Source organism: Aquarana catesbeiana, linkage group LG09 (genome assembly GCF_042186555.1).
Source record: "Aquarana catesbeiana isolate 2022-GZ linkage group LG09, ASM4218655v1, whole genome shotgun sequence".
Taxonomy (NCBI): domain Eukaryota; kingdom Metazoa; phylum Chordata; class Amphibia; order Anura; family Ranidae; genus Aquarana; species Aquarana catesbeiana.
The window spans coordinates 148277679-148298295 of NC_133332.1; the positions used below are offsets into that span (position 1 = coordinate 148277679).

General features: G+C 43.4%; 1 protein-coding gene across 4 annotated transcripts in view; it reads left to right on the forward strand.

Moving 5' to 3' along the window:
* Nucleotides 1–20617, forward strand: part of FMR1 (fragile X messenger ribonucleoprotein 1) — a 102993-nt gene that overhangs the window by 53258 nt on the left and 29118 nt on the right. For all 4 annotated transcript variants that reach the window (XM_073599266.1, XM_073599262.1, XM_073599264.1 and 1 more), the window contains 5 exons: nt 7092–7262; nt 7625–7703; nt 11116–11225; nt 18613–18699; nt 18866–19061. In XM_073599266.1, coding sequence (XP_073455367.1) covers nt 7092–7262; nt 7625–7703; nt 11116–11225; nt 18613–18699; nt 18866–19061 — 643 coding nt within the window. The remainder of the gene's footprint in view (nt 1–7091; nt 7263–7624; nt 7704–11115; nt 11226–18612; nt 18700–18865; nt 19062–20617) is intronic.

The window sequence follows — 20617 nt, forward strand, 5'->3', positions numbered from 1 at the left end:
ACCACTTTTCTCCAATCCAAATTGGGGAGTTGTGAAGTAAGTATAACAGCTGGGGCATCCAAACCATTTTTATCAAATTGGCTCGACCTGCCACCGACAAAGGGAGTCTACTCCAAATATCGCATTTCCTCTTGAATTTCATTAAGAGGGGGATCAAATTATCCTGAATAAACATACCGGGGTCCTTAGCCAGCACAACACCTAGGTATTTCATTTTCTCTGTGATCTTCAAGTGGGGCAAACACATCGGAATGGAGTTGGCCAGTGGATCTACCGGTAGAAGCGATGACTTCTCCCAGTTGATAACTAGTCCTGAAAACTTGCCAAAGTCTTCTACTAAGTGCACCACTTTCTCCAACGAAGAGGTCGTGTCCCCCAGGAAAAATATAACATCATCTGCAAAAAGCGCTATTCTCTCTTCTCTCTCTTTTCTTTGAAATCCCTGTATTTCCGTGGATGATCTCACTGCTCCCGCCAATGGCTCCATAGCCAGAACAAACAGCAATGGGGACAGGGGACATCCCTGCCTTGTCCCTCTTTCGAGGGAGATGCATTCCGAATAGTCGCCGTTGACCATGAGCCTTGCCCTTGGATGGTTGTATAGGGTTTTTAGCCAGCTGATAAATACGGGGCCGAATCCAAACTTCTCTAGCACCCTCCAAAGGTATTCCCACTCCAGGCTGTCAAAGGCCTTGGCGGCGTCCAAAGACAATATGGCTCTGGATTCCGCATTTTTTGTTGGTACCTGTAGGTTCAGGTAGGCTCTTCTAATGTTTATACTAGTGGACCTACCGGGGATAAACCCCGATTGGTCCGGATGCACCAGTTTATCGATGCATTTATTTAGCCTAGATGCAAGCACCCTTGCAATAATCTTGGCATCTGTGCACAACAGCGATATCGGTCTGTATGAGGCAACTTCCGATTGATCTTTCCCCTCCTTTGGAATTACTATTATATCAGCCTCTGACATTGATAGGGGCAGCCTACCATCCCTGGTCGCCTGCTCTAGTACTTTTAGAAGTTCCGGGAGCAGAGTCTCCCCATATTTCCTGTAGATCTCCAATGGTAGCCCATCCGGGCCCGGAGATTTCTGCCCTGACATCTCCGCAACTGCCTTTTGTAACTCCTCTAGGGTCAAGGGGGAATCTACCTCGCTTCTATCGGTCTCCGAGAGTGTGGGCAGGTCTATTCCTTCCAAGAACCTGTCCATCTCGCACTGGTTCAAGCCCTGACAGGACCTGTACAGGTCTCGATAGAATGTGGAGAAGGTTTCTAAGACCTCGGTCGGGTCAGATGTAATATTTCCAGCTGACGTTTTGATTGAAGAGATGGCTGGTGAGAATAGATTGGACCTAGTTAGGAGAGCAAGCATCCGGCCTACTTTCTCTCCCTCCCCAAAGTAAATTTGCTTCTGGAAAAGTCTCTTATTTTCTACTCTTCTATTAATTACCTCTTTATACTCTTGTTGTTTATTGAGCCAAGTCTCCTGTTTTTCTCGGGTTGGGTCTGCCACATATTGTGCTTCTGCTTCCATGACTTCCCTGCTAGCCCTTACCTCCCGATCCCTTGATATTTTTTTTACCATGGCGACCTGCTGGTGCAGCAGTCCCCTAAGATATGCTTTCAAGGTATCCCACACCACCCCCACCGGTGCTGTACCTGTGTTAAATGTTATAAACTCTTTTAACTTAGAAGAGATTTCTGTTGGACTGCTGATCAGATCCAGCCATAACGGATTTATTGTCCACCTCTTCCGACTAGTTCTAGTGCTTAGGTTTAGAGTCAGAGTCAGGGGAGAGTGGTCCGATATTCCCCTCGGTCTATACTCTATGTTTCCTATTATTCGCATGGCTTCACTATTACCCACTGCCATGTCTATACGCGAGAGAGTGGAATGTGACCCTGAGTGGCAAGAGTACTGCCGAGTATTTGGATTATAAGATCTCCAGAAATCGCACCATCCGATCTCAGCGAGCAGCTGGGCCAATCTCCCCTCTGGTACTCTTTCCACGTGGGTCACGGGTGGGAATCGGTCCATGCTACTATCTAAAACTGCATTAAAATCGCCTACCGCTATTATGGGAATGTCCACCATACCATCCACAAACTCTAACAATTCCAAAATGCACTCTGTTTTAAACGGAGGAGGGATGTAAATACTTGCTATCACCAAAGGTTTATTTTCTACCACACAGCTCAGAAAAACATACCTTCCCAACGGGTCTATCCTGACTTTCCTGCAGGAAAATGAAATACCTCTCCCCACCAAAATGCTCACCCCTCTTGAGTAGGAGGTGTGGACCAAGTGGTACTGTTCTTGGAATTTCTTACTCCGAGCATGTATTTTCGTCTCATTAGTGAGGTGAGTTTCCTGCAGGCAAGCCAGTCCCACACCATAGTTTTCCATCATCGAAAAAACAGCTGCTCTCTTAGCGGGATCGCTCATGCCCCTAATGTTCCATGAGCCTATTTTTAAAGTTTTAGAGGGCATCTGCTAAAAAAGAAAAAACAAATACAAAAAGAGAAAAAAAAAAAAAAAAGAGAAAGGGAAAAAAAGAAAAGAAAAAACAACAGGGGGAATGGCTGACCCCCCGGGGAATAAGAACAATTCATTTGTGCATTTGTGTCTACAAAACTTGCCATAATATCTAAGGTTGTGTTAAAAATAAGTAAAAAATATAGGGTGAGGGGGTAAGGGCCCCCGCATCCAGGAACCACTCCCTCCCCTCCTCCCGTGTTATCTAGTTGCAAGCGTGTCCAACCTGTGCCAATGTGCTTAATTTTTGCAGACTCTCTCCTCTTGAGTGCGTGTGCCTTTCGTTCACCGCAATATCTGACCCCGTTATTTATTGTGAGCCCCCCTCCCCCCCCTCTATTTAGCCTACCCCCTTCCCCCCCCTCAGCTTTTGCCTGGCCTGACCCCCTTCCCCCCACTCCCCTCTGTATCCCCCCCTCCTGCCTAACTAGGCTAGCCCTAGGGGCTATGCGTGTGACCATTTTATTCCCTTCCAACCATTCAAAAAAAACCATTTCACTCACATGTTGACCAAGTGCTTTGTAACATACTTCCAAACTCCTCCCCCCCTCTCCCCCTCCCCCCACCCAATTCCAAAACACCAGAGCGATATTCAAGAAATGTAAACCTGGTGAAATCACATCTTTCATCCGTGCTTCCATCCAACACACCCCCCTCTTACCCTCCCCTCCCCGTGCCATCCGCTATATGCTGCAAACAAACCCCAAAAAAAGAAAAAACGAGAGAAAAAAAAAAAGAACCCCTTTAAATTTTCTATATAGGGAGTACCTTTTTTTTTTTTTTTCTCCTACTGTATACAGTTTTTCAAATTTAGGAAAGGTTGGTGTTAAGGTATGCCCCCAAACCTTCCCACAACAAAATGCAAGGTTCCCTCCCAAGGCTGTCCAGCATTCTGTGATTTGATGTAGATCGTTCTTTCTGCCTGTTGTTGGTGTTGTTTTTTTTTCTTAATGTAATTGCACAGATCATTTGTTCTTTGTACATCCCAGGACACAAGGCATCTTCATTTCCATTACTTGCAACCTTCAGGTGATTGGACACAATTAAAAAAGACATGAAGTCCCCTCTTAGAAATAATTGCTCCCAGTTAGGAAAGGCTTCAGTTTTTTGAGTCTCAAAAGTTGTCTTGTATTTGACTCTCCAAAAAATGGAGAGGGCTTGGCGAAAGCACATTTATTTTTGAGGGGACAATCTTGTCCTTTTAATCCTTTTAAATTGTTTCTAGATTTAATGCCTAAAGTTTAACTTGGTAATTCTAGTAGTTATTCTGTAAGTTAGTAAACAAGCCTGGTCTGTGGTTAAATGATGTAAAAAAATACCAATTTTATTATCTAATCAAACCCCACCCATTTTGTCTTTGTGGTTTATTGCTTGCTACAAAAACTGAAGCCTTGCCTAACAGGGAGGGGTTATGCCTAAGAGGGGACTTCCTGTCTTTTTTGCCAGTGTCCAATCATCTGAAAGTGGCAGCATAACCCTGTTGTAATAAAGGTGAAGGTGTCCTGTGATGTACTCCAAGAAAAGGGTTTTACAAGTAAACCAAAAATACCATTATTCACTACATCTTTAACTAAAACTTTAAAGTGGAACTAAACCTGAAACCACTACATTCAATGCATGTCGCGAATGATAACTGCAACAAGTGCTTGTTCTTTTAACCAAACGGGCAAGCCATCAAATAGCTGGTGTTCTAATTGCTCACATGTGCAGTTCCATGGTAACTGCAGATCAAACAGCTAGCCATGTTGCAGGGTTTTGGCTGTCAGCCTTTTCATGACAAAGTCACAAGCCTTTAACTTGCCAGTCAGCCCTTGGCCACATCTAGTTCTACTTTTTGGATCTGCAGCACTGCTTCTGTTGCTTAATCCCTTCCACTGTGAGCTGCAGGGGGGAGGTATGTGAGAAACCAATAAAGGCAGATTTGGCTTAGTCTGGTCTTATTAGGCGTACACATTACATATTAACTAGATTTAGTCCCTTTTAAGACTCTCTCCTACAGGCTCCTCTAGTTGTGTTTTAACCACCTACTTTTTGACTGGTGGGAGTATGCATGTTCTTTTGTTGATTTTGGGGGTTTAAAATGCCTCTGAACCCCAATGTTGTAGGAAGGGAGTTAAAGTACTGCTGATCACTAATGTTAGTGGGTGGGGGGTTTCCAGTGCTACTCTCCAACAGTATTTTAAGGGGTTATTTTTTTGTTTTGGGGGGGGGGGGGGGGGTTGTTAGGTGTTTTAATGTCTATCCAAGACATCTAGCCATTACCTTTTTAATGCAATTTCATCCTTTCAGCTTTCTTCCACTAATAATGGACGACTCGCACTTGGTTTCAGTGGGCGATTTTTAAAGAATAAGCACATCTTAGATTATTTTTTAATTACCTCAGTACCAGCATGTAAGTCCATTAACAAAAAAATGAGATCACCTCGGGGTGTCTACTTTCCATAAAGGGGTAATTTTAGGGGTTTTTGTACTGTTCTGGCATTTTTATGTGATATGTTTAGTACAGTGGTCTTCATACTGCAGCCCTTTGCATGCCTTTATCTGGCCCTTGGGCATTCCTCCCACAGATATGAAGCACTATTTCTTCCACTGATACGGATGATGGTCCACTATTCCTCCCACTGACACAAGTGTTGGAGCACTATTCCTCCCACTGACACCAATGATGGAGTATTGTGCCTCCCACTGACACCAATGATGGGGTATTGTGCCTCCCACTGACACCAATGATTGGGTATTGTGCCTCCCACTGACACCAATGATTGGGTATTGTGCCTCCCACTGACACCAATGATTGGGTATTGTGCCTCCCACTGACACCAATGATGGGGCACTATTCCTCCCACTGACACCAATGATGGGCTACTATTCCTCCCACTGACACCAATGATGGGGTACCGTGCCTCCCACTGACACCAATGATGGGGTACTGTGCCTCCCACTGACACCAATGATGGGGTACTGTGCCTCCCACTGACACCAATGATGGGCTACTATTCCTCCCACTGACACCAATGATGGGCTACTATTCCTCTCACTGACACCAATGATGGGCTACTATTCCTCCCACTGACACCAATGATGGGGGTATGGTGCCTCCCACTGACACCAATGATGGGGATATGGTGCCTCCCACTGACACCAATGATGGGGGTATGGTGCCTCCCACTGACACCAATGATGGGGTATTGTGCCTCCCACTGACACCAATGATGGGGCACTATTCCTCCCACTGGCACCAATGATGGGCTACTATTCCTCTCACTGACACCAATGATGGGCTACTATTCCTCCCACTGACACCAATGATGGGGGTATGGTGCCTCCCACTGACACCAATGATGGGGATATGGTGCCTCCCACTGACACCAATGATGGGGGTATGGTGCCTCCCACTGACACCAATGATTGGGTATTGTGCCTCCCACTGACACCAATGATTGGGTATTGTGCCTCCCACTGACACCAATGATTGGGTATTGTGCCTCCCACTGACACCAATGATGGGCTACTATTCCTCCCACTGACACCAATGATGGGCTACTATTCCTCCCACTGACACCAATGATGGGGTACTGTGCCTCCCACTGACACCAATGATGGGGTACTGTGCCTCCCACTGACACCAATGATGGGGTACTGTGCCTCCCACTGACACCAATGATGGGCTACTATTCCTCCCACTGACACCAATGATGGGCTACTATTCCTCCCACTGACACCAATGATGGGCTACTATTCCTCTCACTGACACCAATGATGGGCTACTATTCCTCCCACTGACACCAATGATGGGGGTATGGTGCCTCCCACTGACACCAATGATGGGGATATGGTGCCTCCCACTGACACCAATGATGGGGGTATGGTGCCTCCCACTGACACCAATGATGGGGTATTGTGCCTCCCACTGACACCAATGATGGGGCACTATTCCTCCCACTGGCACCAATGATGGAGTATTGTGCCTCCCACTGGCACCAGTGATGGGCCACTATTCGTCCCACTGACACCATTGATGGGCCACTATTCGTCCCACTGACACCAGTGATGGGCCACTATTCGTCCCACTGACACCAGTGATGGGCCACTATTCCACCTCCTCCTGACCACAGGCACTATATTTTTTTTTTTTTATTTCTACTGACTACAGTCCAGCTCCCCTAACATCTGAAGGATGGTAAATTGGCCCTTTGTTTAATAAGTTTGGAGACCCCTGGTTTAGTGGATAGTAAAGCAAATGGGTTGATTTTTCTTTATATAGTAAAGAAAGTAATAAAATAAAACGCAACCCAGTGGTTATAAAATGGTACCAAAAAAATCTGTCCTAAAAAATGACTTTAAATAATTTAGGTACAGTGTTGTATGACCTGAGTAATTGTCAAACTATCACAGTACTGAAAGCTCAAAAAGTGATTATGTAACATTTTGGTACTAATGCAAAAGTTAGTTTGTTAGATAAAACATTATGGCTTTTTCTCCTAATAACTTCTTGTCTTGAACATTTGTGTATTATATTATCACAAAAGTGTTTTTCCTTTTGCTTTTGCAGAGCTCAAGGCAGCTAGCATCCAGGTTTCACGAGCAGTTTGTTGTACGAGAAGATCTAATGGGCCTCGCTATTGGCACTCACGGTGCAAATATTCAACAGGCTAGGAAGGTTCCTGGGGTGACTGCCATTGATTTGGATGAAGATACATGCACATTTCATATTTATGGGGAGGTATGGGCTACTGTTTTTCAACAATTATTTGCTGAACTAATTGAACCTCTAAAAGGATAATAAACCGTAAATAAAAGTAATAATTTTAACAAAGCATGGGAAGGATTTTAAACGCTATAGAAGTAGTTTATCGCAGTGGTCATCAACCCTGTCCTCAGGGCCCACTAACAGGCCAGGTTTGCAAGATAACTGAAATACATCACAGGTGATATCATTTGCTGCTCATTGATTGCAGTATTCTAGTCTGCATCTTCCCAAGGTAATACTTAAAACCTGGCCTGTTAGTGGGCCCTGAGGACAGGGTTGATGACCACTGGTCTATCGGGAATTTTTTTCTTCATCAATCTAATTTATTGTTTTAGGACCAAGATGCTGTAAAGAAGGCCAGGACCTACCTTGAATTCGCAGAAGATGTCATACAAGTTCCTCGAAATTTAGTCGGTATGTCAGTATGTTTCTTATCTGTCTTATTAGTAGTTTTTCCTTCACTGGCAGTGTCATTCTAATAAAGTTTCTACTGTCCCAATGTCTATATGTATGCAAAGGCTAGTCTACACTTTGAATACAGTGCTTCCTCTGGTTGAGGCATAGAGGCAGGCTGATGATGTCACAATCTCCAACAATCAGAGGAAGCGCTGTAATCATTTATAGAATACAAAGCTGCCTATGAATGGCTGCCTCTCAAACCAACTCTTATTATTTTTTCCTGGTATGAGATGGGAAGTCTGTTTCACAGCCAGAACCCAGCACAATGTACTGTATGTAGCTGAAGCTAAAATGGTGCTTGGTCAACGCAGCATTTAGTGAAGGAAATAGTTTGGACAGGAAACATGGAAATCAGCTTTAATAATTATGCTTGCAAAAATAGTGTGTGCTGTAAATTGCTTCCAGCATTGCTCATGTTTCTTCTTGCTGGAGGTAGCAATTTTGTTGAAGCCAAGAGTGGTCACTTCCTTTTTGGAAACTCTACTCCTCTCCTTGGTCTCAAAAACGAAATGTCCCATTCTTCATTTAAAATCTATACATTTCCAGCCTTGATTATATGTCATGGCTCAGTTAAGCCAGCCATAAATGTATCGAAATTCGTCGGGGTCTAATTTTGGTCCATGTTTGGGCACCCTGATTATACAGAAGTCAATCTACCGATTGACAACCAGCCTGTTGGGTTTTTCCTGATCGATCAGTGCCGCCAGCTATAGCCAGCAGCACTGCTCGTATTCTGATGGCAGGGAAGACTCCCCACCATCAAAACACAATAGCACAGCGGAAGGATTCACATTTGATGTGGAACAAACAAAAAATAATAATGTATGTATAGGCTGCCATAGGCCTCATGTACACTACAGTTTAGGAGCAGTTGTTTGTTTTTTTTTTTTTTTTTTATCAGCAGCCCCTGAACTCTCCTGTGTTATCTTATGTGTACATGTACACTCAGTCGTTTATAGTAGTTTAGAGGCAGTTAAGGTTACAGGCATTTTTCTCAAAGCAGGAAAATCGTGGTCAGGACTGTAGTTTACTGGCATTTCATATGCTTGTAACCACGGTAAACCACATGTTTGCGTTTTTAAAGGGGAACCATTTCTGATTATTTTTGAACATATAAAACTGTTGAAAAAACACAAATTTCACCACATGCTTTTTCCTGCATCAATGGATGAGTCCAGTAGCGACAAACTCTGGTCCCCCCACCGGGAGAAGACAATTGATGATTTATTCCTCTGTCAACACTGTCTGTATTGATGGGGGAATAGTGGTTGCAGGAAAGAAATTTGCACCGTGTATGGCCTGCTTAACTCTTTTGTGTTTCCCTGGCAGGAGAATTTGTCCTGTCACCTCTCCTGCTTTTCTTTTCTCCCTCCCTCCACATAATCTGTGTCATTCCTGTTGCTTTATTCTCCCCATTGGCAACAGTAAATCTTAAAGCTGTTAGCTGATTGGCCTCTAGTGGCTCTGATTTTAGGCACAGCTGAGCATGTGCAGAGCTCGGTGCATTATTGTATTTTAACCCTTTCATGACTAAGCCTATTTTTGACATTTGGTGTTTACAAGTTAAAATCCGTATTTTTTGCTAGAAAATTACTTAGAGCCCCCTAACATTATATATACTTTTTTAGCAGAGAATCTAGAGAATAAAATGGCGATTGTTGCAATATTTTTTATCACACGGTATTTGTGCAGCGGTGTTTTGAATGCAAATTTTTGGGAAAAGGGACACTTTCATGAATTAAAAAAAAAAACAAACAGTAAAGTTAGCCCAATTTTTTTGTATAATGTGAAAGATGATGTTACACTGAGTAAATAGATACCAAACATGTCACACTTTATAATTGCACGCACTCGTGGAATGGCGACAAACTACGGTATCTAAAAATCTCCATAGGCGACGCTTTACATTTTTTTTACGGTTACCAGGTTAGAGTTACAGAGGAGGTCTAGTGCTAGAATTATTGCTCTCACTCTGACGATTGCGGCGATACCTCACATATGTGATTTGAACACCGTTTACATATGCGGGCACGACTTCCGTATGCGTTTTCTTTGCTGCGTGAGCTCGCGGGGACGGGGGTGCTTTAAAAAAAAATGTTTTTTTTCTTATTTATTTTATTTTTATTTTTGGAAATTTGTGTTTTTAAAAAAAAAAAAAAATTTGATCACTTTTATTGCTCTCACAAGGAATGTAAACATCCCTTGTGACAGTAATAAGTGGTGACAGGTGCTCTTTATGGAGGGATCGGGGGTACTGTGCACTTCAGAGTATTCAGGTCGCCAAAAACGCTGATTCTGAATACTGTGTATTTTTTTAAAACTGGCGCCATTGGCAGCCGAGTAAACGGGAAGTGACGTCATGACATCGCTTCCGCGTTTACAATTAGAAGGCTGGAACAAAGCCGTACACTGCTTCGTTCCAGACTGTCAGCAGCCGCCGGAGGCGGCGGATCATCGATCGGGCCTCCCGGTAGATCAGGAGGCCCGGTAAGAGTGGCGGGATGGGGGGATGTCCCCTCCCGCTCCTCCGGTATAACAGCCGAGCGGCTTTTAGCCGCATCGGTTGTTATACATGGATAGCCGATCGCCCGCTCTACAACATGGTACCGGGATGATGCCTGCAGCTGCGGGCATCATCCCGGTATAACCCCGGAAAGCCGAGTACGCATATCTGCGTACGCTCGGCGGGAAGGGGTTAAACAATATAGGCACTTATTTTTAATATCTTACAATAGCTATACATTCTGATCAATTGTGTAACTATAAATATAGAGCTGAAATCGAGCCTTGCCTTAGCTTGTCGTACTGAATAGGGGCAGGTGCAAGCTATGGAGATGGCCATGACTGCACGATCTGCGGGAATGTGGATCTAAGGTCTGCAGTTGTATTTACAGAACTTATCGGGACCGCATGGAATATTGTATGGGAGTTTTATTTTACAATAAATATAATAGCTATTAAAGCAGAATTTCAGAAAAATAAAAAATATCCTGAATAAGGGGTGAAAAAGTACCTCTCATCTGTCTTTATTTGGGCTTCCTGTAATTCCCTGCACATAAAACCTCTGAGACATGGAGGGGAAGGATATTCGCTTGTGAGACTCCTTAGCATTATGCAGTGTCAATTTGATATGATTAACATGACAGGTAGAGTAAGGGATAAGCTTATGGGTGTGGTGTTTATTATTTACTACTGTATTAACTTTTCGTGGCAACACTGTATTTCTTGGCAGTAAAACAAGTCCCCCACCATGATTACAATGTGTGTGTGATTTTTTTATATCGAGAACTGCACTTTTTTTTTTTTTTTTTTTTATACTGTGCTTGATTATCCAACATAGTAATGTTTCACGTTTTATTGTCTTTAGGAAAAGTTATTGGGAAAAATGGTAAACTCATCCAGGAAATAGTCGATAAATCGGGGGTTGTTCGAGTTAGGATTGAGGCAGAAAATGATAAAAATATCTCACAAGAAGAGGTACATCTAATATTTGGGTATTGTTTTTTGTTTTGTTTTAGTTTTCATTTGAAGAATTTATCTTTTTTAATGTATTGTCTCTTACATTTCAAATGCTGTATATTGTGCTTTTATAGCTGTTGTGCACAACTTCATCTTTAAAGAGACACTGTTACCTGCCCATTTAGGGCAAAGTGAAAGTATCTTTTAAAAGGGCACCCTTCAACATTCGGAAGTGACTGAGGAAGTTGATATGAAGGAAGCCCGATTAACATGAGTATAAGGGGTTGTGGGATGCCCTTTAAATAGACGTTTTAACTGTGTTGTGCATGGGCAAGGTGACGGGGTCTTTTTAAACAACTGCCATAAAATCAAAACCTGTATTTTTTTTAAGTGTATGAGTGGGTGGGTGGAATTGACGCTGCTAGTATGAAATGTATGAAATGAAGTGCAAATTGCATCTGTAACTATGCCCTAAAATAAAGTGCAATAATACAATATAATCAAAGTATCCACGTGAACATAACATAATAAAGTCCACAAATTCATATAAGCAAAAGTTCAGTTCTAAATTACGAGTGACGTAGGTGCTGCCAAAAACGTGCATGCAATCGGGCAATAAAGTGAGGGAAGAAGTATTTGATCCCCTGCTGATTTTGTACGTTTGCCCACTAACAAAGAAATGATCAGTCTATAAATTTAGTGGTAAGTTTATTTGAACAGTGAGAGATAAAATAACAAAAATATACAGAAAAACGCATTTCAAAAAAGTTATAAATTGATTTTCCTTTTAATGAGTGAAATAAGTATTTTTCCCCTATCAATTAGCAAGATTTCTGGCTCCCAGGTGTCTTCTATACAGGTAACGAGCTGAGATTAGGGGCACTCTCTTAAAAGGAGTGCTAATCTCCTCTTGTTACCTGTATAAAAGATTCCAATCTCTCCACCGTGGCCAAGACCAAAGAGTTGTCCGAGGATGTCTGGGACAAGATTGTAGACCTACACAAAACTGGAATTGGCAACAAGACGATCGAGAGGGTGACAACAGTTGGTGCTATTATTCGGAAACGGAAGAAGCACAAAATAATTCTCAATCTCCCTCGGTCTGGGGCTCCATGAAAGATCTCAACTGGTGGAGTTTCAATGATCATGAGAACGGTGAGGAATCAGCCCAGAGCTACACAGGAGAATCTTCTGTGATCTCAAGGCAGCTGGGACCATAGTCGCCAAGAAAACAATTGGTAACACACTACGGCGCGAAGCACTGAAATCCTGCCACGGCCGCAAAGTCCCCCTTTTTAGGAAAGCACATGTAAAGACCTGTCTGAAGTTTGCTAATGAACATCTGAATGATTCAGAGGAGTGGATGAAAGTGTTATGGTCAGATGAGACCAAAAACGAGCTCTTTGGCATCAACTCAACTCGCCATGTTTGGAGGAGGAGGAATGCTGCCTATGACCCCAAGAACACCATCCCCACCGTCAAACATGGAGGTGGAAACATTATGCTTTGGGGGTGTTTTTCTGCTTTTCTGCTAAGGGGACAGGACAACTTCACTGCATCAAAGGGACGATGGATGGGGCCATGTACCGTCAAATCTTGGATGAGAACCTCTTTCCCTCAGCCAGGGCATTGAAAATGGGTTGTGGATGGGTATTCCAGCATGACAATGACCCAAAACACATGGCCAGGGCAACAAAGGAGTGGCTCAAGAAGAAGCACATTAAGGCCCTGGAGTGGCCTAGCCAGTTTCCAAATCTTAATCCCATAGCAAAAATGTGGAGGGAAGGTTCAAGTTGCCAAACGTCAGCCTCAAAACTTTAATGACTTGGAGAGGATCCGAAAAGAGGAGTGGGACAAACTCCCTCCTGAGGAGTGTGCAAGCCTGGTGGCCATCTACAAGAAATGTCTGACCTCTGTGATTGTTAACAAGGGTTTCGCCACCAAGTACTAAGTCATGTTTTGCGAAGGGGTCAAATGCTTATTTCACACATTAAAATGCAAATCAATTTATAACTTTTTTGAAATGCGTTTTTCTGGATATTTTTGTTGTTCTGTCTCTCACTGTTAAAATAAACCTACCGTTAAAATTATAGACTGATCATTTCTTTGACAGTGGGAAAACGTACAAAATCAGCAGGGGATCAAATACTTTTTTCCCTCACTGTATTGCCTGATTGCATGCACGTTTTTGACAGCACCTACTTCACTCTAATTTACCACTGAACTTTTGCGTATATGAATTTTGTGGACTTCTATTTGAATCTATAGACTTTTTTTCCCTCAATATGTTTGTGTCACACTCGTGCCCCCCTATTGTGCTGCACTCGCCAGATGACACTACCCATCAAAGGGTAACTAGCCACCACAGTTTTAAATGACTGTAGATGGGGACCTCAAAACTACCTCAGTCTCCACAGTGAGCTCATGAAAAGACAATAATGGTAGTACCCATAGCGTGGCTCCGTACAACTAATTTATTGCGAAAGATAATCAGTAAACTTACAGGAATCCAAACGAATACAGGCGTTGTATACAAAAACTAGGAAGTCCGGGTCACGGAGCGTACCATGGACCAAAACCGGATGTAACGCAATAGCTCCACCCTCCAACTAGCGTGTTTCATCACAGGGGCGACATCTGAAGCGGCCGGTTCCAATGATGTCACTGAAAGGGGCTGCTTCCAATGACGTCACTGACAAATGCGCAAGTTAGAGCTATTGCGTCATGACCTCACATCCAGTTTTGGTCCGTGGATTGCACCGTACCAGACTTCCTAGTTTTTGTATACAACGCTTGTATTCGTTTGGATTCCTGTAAGTTTACTGATTATCTTGTGCAATAAAATAGTTGCACGGAATCACGATATGGGTACTATCATTATTGCCTTTTCATGAGCTCACTGTGGAAGGACAAGACTAAGTAGGTAGCTGTGAGGACCCCATCTACAATTTTTTTGAGACTGTGGAGGCTAGTTACCCTTTGATGGGTAGTGTCATCGGGTGCGTGCAGCACAATAGGGGGGCATGAGTGTGACACGAAGATATTGCCCGATTGCATGCACGTTTTTGGCAGCACCTACTTCACTCTAATTTACCACTGAACTTTAGCTTATATGAATTTGTGGACTTTTATTTGAATTTACAGACTTTTATGTTATCATGTCCACACAGATACTTTGATTATATTTGTATTATTGCACATTTGCACTTTATTTTGTGGCATAGTTACATATGCAATTTGCACTTGCACTCAGCACTTTTTGCATTAAATTGTATATGCCTATTTTGTTTTTGCACGTGACTATTTGACACATGAGATTGCACATTTCATATTCGCAGCGCCAATTCCACCCACCCATTTATACACTTCCTCTTGACCATCTACCTTTTTGGCGGTTAGTATATGTGGGGGCAGCAGCTATTAGCACTTCTTTCAGTCCATAGTATATAGTAACTATTTTTTTTTATTTTTTTTTTGTTTCCCTGTATTTTGTTTTTTAGTTTCAGAGCTGATGAACATAGACTTAGTTGAACCTGTTTTTAAAATACAATTAGAGGGCAGTTTAACCTTAAAGCTGAAGCTAGAACAAGAAAAATAGCACTGCAAGGGTCGAATGCTTGTTATGTCTAGAGGTGCAGAAATAAGCAGAAACCTTATTCCACACTCCAACAGACTTTCTCTAGCCTTATCACTGGTCTCCCCACTCCCTACAGATGCAGAGGGACCACCCCCATTCTGGAGCTTTGGGTATTTTTGGGTTTAAGCTTTAAAAATGCATAGTTGCTAAAATACCTTTAAGGTTAAAGATGGAATTTCTGAACTGATTTGTGAAGTTCTAGCTTTAAAGCTGATCTCCAGCTTTTATTAAAATTGAGTTTGTTTTGAACCAAACTGGTTCATTAAAACTATTACCTTCACAGAGAAATGCAGCAGCTGGGAGGGGAGCTCTGTTTAAGCTGTATGTAGCCTCAGCTACATATAGTATACAGCGCTGTATTCCAGCACTAGGATGGAAATTTCCTGTCTCACACCCGGACCTGCGCTCAGCCTTTCACAGGGAACTTTGTATTTTATCAATGAATACAAAGCTTTCTCTGATTGGTAGAGAGGCAGGAAGATAACCTCAAGTGTGGGAACTTCCCGTCCCACACCCGAGACAAAATAGTTGGGTTGAGTCTCGCTATGCTGCTTCTGAATGGCTGAGGCGGAGATTGTGACATCATCCACCCACCTCTCTGCCTCCACTAATCAGAGCAAGCTTTGTATTTATTCATGACTCCATTTTGTACCAGGTGTGGGGCAGGAAGTTCCCATCCCACTGCTGGAACATAGTGCTGTATATTGGATGTAGCTGAGGCTACATACAGTTCATACAGCATTGACAACCATTGCATCTGTTAGTGAAGGTAAGAATAGTTTTTTGGTTGGACCAGCTTGGCCCAATCAAACGACTTAAAGTGGTCGTAAACCCTGCTTTGTTATTTTTGCTTACAGGTAAGCCTATAATAAGGCTTACTTGTAGGCAAAATGAATATCTCCTAAACGTGCACCATTTAGGAGCTATTCACCCTTCATGCAGCTGCTGACATCATACCATGCTGGATCTTCAGAGCTTCTTGCCGGAACCAAGAGCTCCCATGTGCATGCGCGGGAGTGACATCATTGCGGCCTCGGCCAGTCAGTGCTGAAGCTTGCAAACCCGGAAGAAAAGTTGGAGGAAAATGTCAGCCCACTCAGCAGTGACCGGGCGCTGCTGGGAGGGCTTCGTTTTAAGATAAGCATTTCATAATGGGCTATTATGCATCATTAAGACATTGTCTTGCAGGGTTCTTTTTTTTTTCTTTATTTCAGCGGTTTACAACCGCTTTAAGCTTCACCAAAAGCTGGAAACCAACTTCAAGCTAGTGGTGGACAAATTATTGCAGAATTTAGGGCCAACCTAACATAAGAGATGGTAAGCACTTTGTTGACAAGAAGCAACAAACATTGATGGTTCTGTTGAAGATAATATAGAATGCTGAGATACTCAGACACCAGCCTATTCCTTATATTTGTTGACCATCCGCTGTGCTGGTGATCTGACCAATTTGAGCCTCATGGTCTAGTTGCTGTATTGGTAACAAAAAAAATAAAAAATAATAATGTAAAGTTGCACCCAGTTGAATGTGCAGCGGAACTGTTATTCTCATATGACTTATGTCCATATGTTTTGCACTGTAGACTTGCCAGGATGATTTCTCTTTCGTTCACTGACAAACTAAGCACTTCATAGTCTTGATTATAGGAGTGTAGCACTACCTTCAGGAGTAGAACAGTAGACAGAATCAAAACAAGCAGCGTAGCACTGCCTTTGAGCAGTCCTAGCAGGTAGTGAATACCCTCTCTGCAATAGGCAGCTACCGAGCCAATTTTTCTCGGTTCAGGAGTCAGGAAGGGGGCTTCTACTCAAACCTGTTTATGGTTCTGAAGGAGTTCTGAAGGAATGTGTCTGTCCAGTACTGGACCTTAAGGCCCTGAATTGCTTTGTGAAAATAAATAGGTTTAGGATAGAATCAATTCGTTCTGTGGTGGCCTCCCTTCATCAGGGAAATTTCCTGGCCTTCATAGACATCAAGGATGCGTATTTGCACATTGCCATCTGTACCAGCACTTCCTGTGCTTTGTGGTCCAGGATGTACATTATCATTATTTGTAGCGCTCCCTTTTAGTCTGGCCTCCGCCCCCCGGGTGTTCATTAAGGTACTGGCTCCAGTCCTGGCATTGCTGAGACCATGGGGGATTGCAATGATAACCCATCTAGGCCACCACCTCCTGTGAGCGGAGTCTCATTCTCTGCTGATGGACAGCGTGGCAATCACCATGCGCACTGTGCAGAAGTTGGGCTGGGTATTGAACCTCCAGAAGTCCTCTCTGACTCAGGCGTCTGGAATATTTGACACTAATTCTCGACATGCACAGACCAAGGTGTTCCACATGCTGGACAAGCTTCAGAAACCCTGGACCTCCGGTTCCGTTTTTGCTGTCTTCGCAGGTGGTCTTCTCTAAATTTTTTGCATGTAGGTTCTTGCATGTAGGTCTCATGGTGTCCACCTTTTTTGGCAGTCCAATATGCACAGTTTCACACAAGGGTCCTGCAGAAGAATTCCCTGTCCAAGTGGGATAAGTCTCCTCTGTCCATGGACAACCAGATCCGCATGGGACATTTGACCAGGACCCTCCCTTCTCTGGTAGCTTCAGTCTCACTCTTTGGGCTGGAAAGTAGTTAATCTGTCTCCATTGGACAGTGGTCATGATGGACAGCAGCATGTCTAGCTGAGGGGGAGTTCTGAGCACAAGGTCGACCCAGCTTCTTTGCGGGCGGCCAGTCAAGAGCCAGTCAGACAATGCCACAGCAGTGGCCTATTTCAATTGCCGGGTCGTAATGCGGGGTTCGGCAGCGGCACTGGAGGCCTCACACATTTTTCAGTGGGTAGAACGTCACTTGTAAGCTCTTTCTGCCATTTAGAATCTGGGCATGAACAATTGGCAGGTGTGTACCACCTTGGTCGTCAGATGCTGGATCAAGGAGAATGGCCCCTGGCCTTTCGTCTCAACAGGAAGGTGTCGAGACGCGTTGCAAAAATGCGGGATCCCCTGGCGGATGTGACGGCTGCTCTAGTGGTGCTGTGGAACCATTATCAACTCATTTATGCCTCCCCACCCCCAGGCAGACAGTCCAGGCTTATGCCATTAAGGGTCAGGCTCCTTCCCCCCCCCCCCCCCCCCCGATACAGCACACTCTACCAGGGTGATTAGTGCCTCCTGGGTGTTCCGACATCAGATACCAAGTTTTACAAAATTGTTGTTTGGGATTCTTCAGATTGCATGTTTTGGCCACAAGGTTTTGCAAGCGACTGTTTGAGGGTTCTTGTTTCTCTTCTGGGGGATTCTCCGGTGCTGTTGCATGTTTTTCTATGGTTACCCACCCCCCATTATGGTATTGCTTTGTAACGTCCTCAGTCAAGAATATGCAGTGCTGTATTTTTCAATGAATGAAAGAGAAAACGGCATTTTTTTGGTTATCATCCCTTTTTCTGAATTTTATTGACGGACACAACGCCCATCCTTCCTTTTTGGGTTTTTTTCTTGTTTGTACTGCTTTGTGATGAACTGAGCTGCCTATTGCAGAGAGGGGGTTTACTATCAACTAGGACTGCTCAAAGGCAGTGCTGTGCTTTTTTTTTTTTTTTTTTTTTTTTGTTCTGCCTACTCCTGAAGGTGGCGCCATAACCTGACAGTCAAGAATATGATGTACTCTGTCAATGAAGCCAGAAAAGGGGATTTTATGGGGAGCTACAAAGAATCCTATTTTCTGTGCATATTTACCATATACCTTTGTGAATTGTGACCATGTTTTTTTTTTCAGGGAATGGTTCCATTTGTTTTTGTGGGTACAAAGGACAGCATCACCAATGCAACAGTTCTACTGGACTATCACCTGAACTATTTAAAGGTAATTTCTACAACTTTAGATCAACATGCATTTCAAGAAAGGTTTATATGATCTTTTAAAATTATTGTATTTCATGCACAGATATGAGGTCAGAAATGCCACTGAATGTTGTCTTTTCTTTATTTTACTGGGATACAAAGATCTAATATGTTTTCAATGATGCTAGGAAGTAGACCAACTCCGTTTGGAGCGTCTTCAGATTGATGAACAGCTTCGGCAGATCGGAGCTAGCTCAAGGCCTCCACAGAATCGTCCTGATAAAGAGAAGGGATATCTGAGTGAGGACTGCAGTGGTATTGGACGGGGAGGACGTCCCTACAACAACAGAGGGCGCAGCAGGCGGGGTACAGGATATGCCTCAGGTGGGTCTTTTGAACTTGGTAACCTACTCCGAAGAGACACTTATTCTGATTCTTTAAAACATCTAGTCAAAACGAATCTTTTGTGAACATAAAGTGAGTCTATTAATGATTTTTACAGTATATAAGAAAGGATGCTACTCATGACAATATCATGAAAAACTAAGCCCCGTACCACCTACCTTTTTAGGGCCTTTTCAGACCCTCCCGTTCTAGTTTCTTTTAAAATGGATTGTCTCAACGCAACACATCAAGTGTTAACACCAAAAACAAGAACAGACCGCGCAACAGACATTCAGCATTTTTCATGCTGTACCGCAACACTCAATAGTGCATTGTAGTTCACTGCAACACAAGTGCATCTGTGCTGAGTTGCCTTACTGCATTAACGTGTTTCGGTAGTGCCCACGTTACTGCGGTTCACCACTTTGCAAAGGTGTATACTGTATAATCAGAGGTCCATCCATGATACCGCTGACTACAAATTTGTAATTTCTTTTTCATATGTCACGGGACACAGTGCAGGTTATAAATCATGACTACCTTATATAACCCCTCCGATACAGGAAGTACCTCCATTTTGTTCGCCAGTGTCTAAAGGTGATGGTCACTGATGTACAGCTCTCTGCACAAAATGCTACCAGGTTCCTAAACTGTTCCAGTAGGAATCGGAAGATTGCTTTTTTTTTTTTTTTTTTTTTGTAACCATTCCTACAGCAGTGACCCTAAGGTGGATGGAACCCGGATCCTGCTACGATGGAAATGGGTGAACGTGAGGATTGTCTGTAATGCAACCTTATGGCACTGGACCCTGCGTGTATGGAGCCCTGTGTATGATGACTGACCAAAGCATTTTCTGGCAGGGTGCTGTACAGGTCCAGTGTGGTGCCGGCAGTGTAATATTATAATGTGTTTTTGTTAGAAATTGTGCCCCTGTCCCACCCCCGCCGAGATCAGTGGATGCCTTACTTTCAACTTTGACACGCCATCATGTTAGAATATTAGCATATAATATATTTATATATTTACTATTATATGCTAATATTATAACATGATGACGTGTCAGAGTTGAAAGCAAGGCATCCACTGACCTCGGCGGGGGTGGGACAGGGGCACAATTTCTCGAAGTGTTTTTAACCCGGTTTGACCTAGCCCTTATCGAATAAGCAATGAATTCAGTGTTCGCTATAGGGGGAAGACTTCAGGATTCAGTCCAGGTGGAAACCCTGGGTTTCCCGGGATGGGGGTCATCTGGCTAGGGCAGTGATGGCGAAACTTGGCACCCAGATGTTTTGGAACTACATTTCCCATGATGCTCAACTACGCTACAGAGTGCATGGGCATCATGGGGAATGTAGTTCTAAAACATCTGGGGTGCCAAAGTTCACTGGGCTAGGGTGTGAAGAAACACCATAGGTCCTAATGGCCCTTTCCCAAATGGAAAGAAGAGAGGATAGTAAGGGAGACGATGTGGTTGAGAGTGGACAATCAGTGGGGTGGATCCAGGGAACAGACGCTAGCAGTTCCATCCGTTTAAAGGCAAACCACTGTTTAGAGGC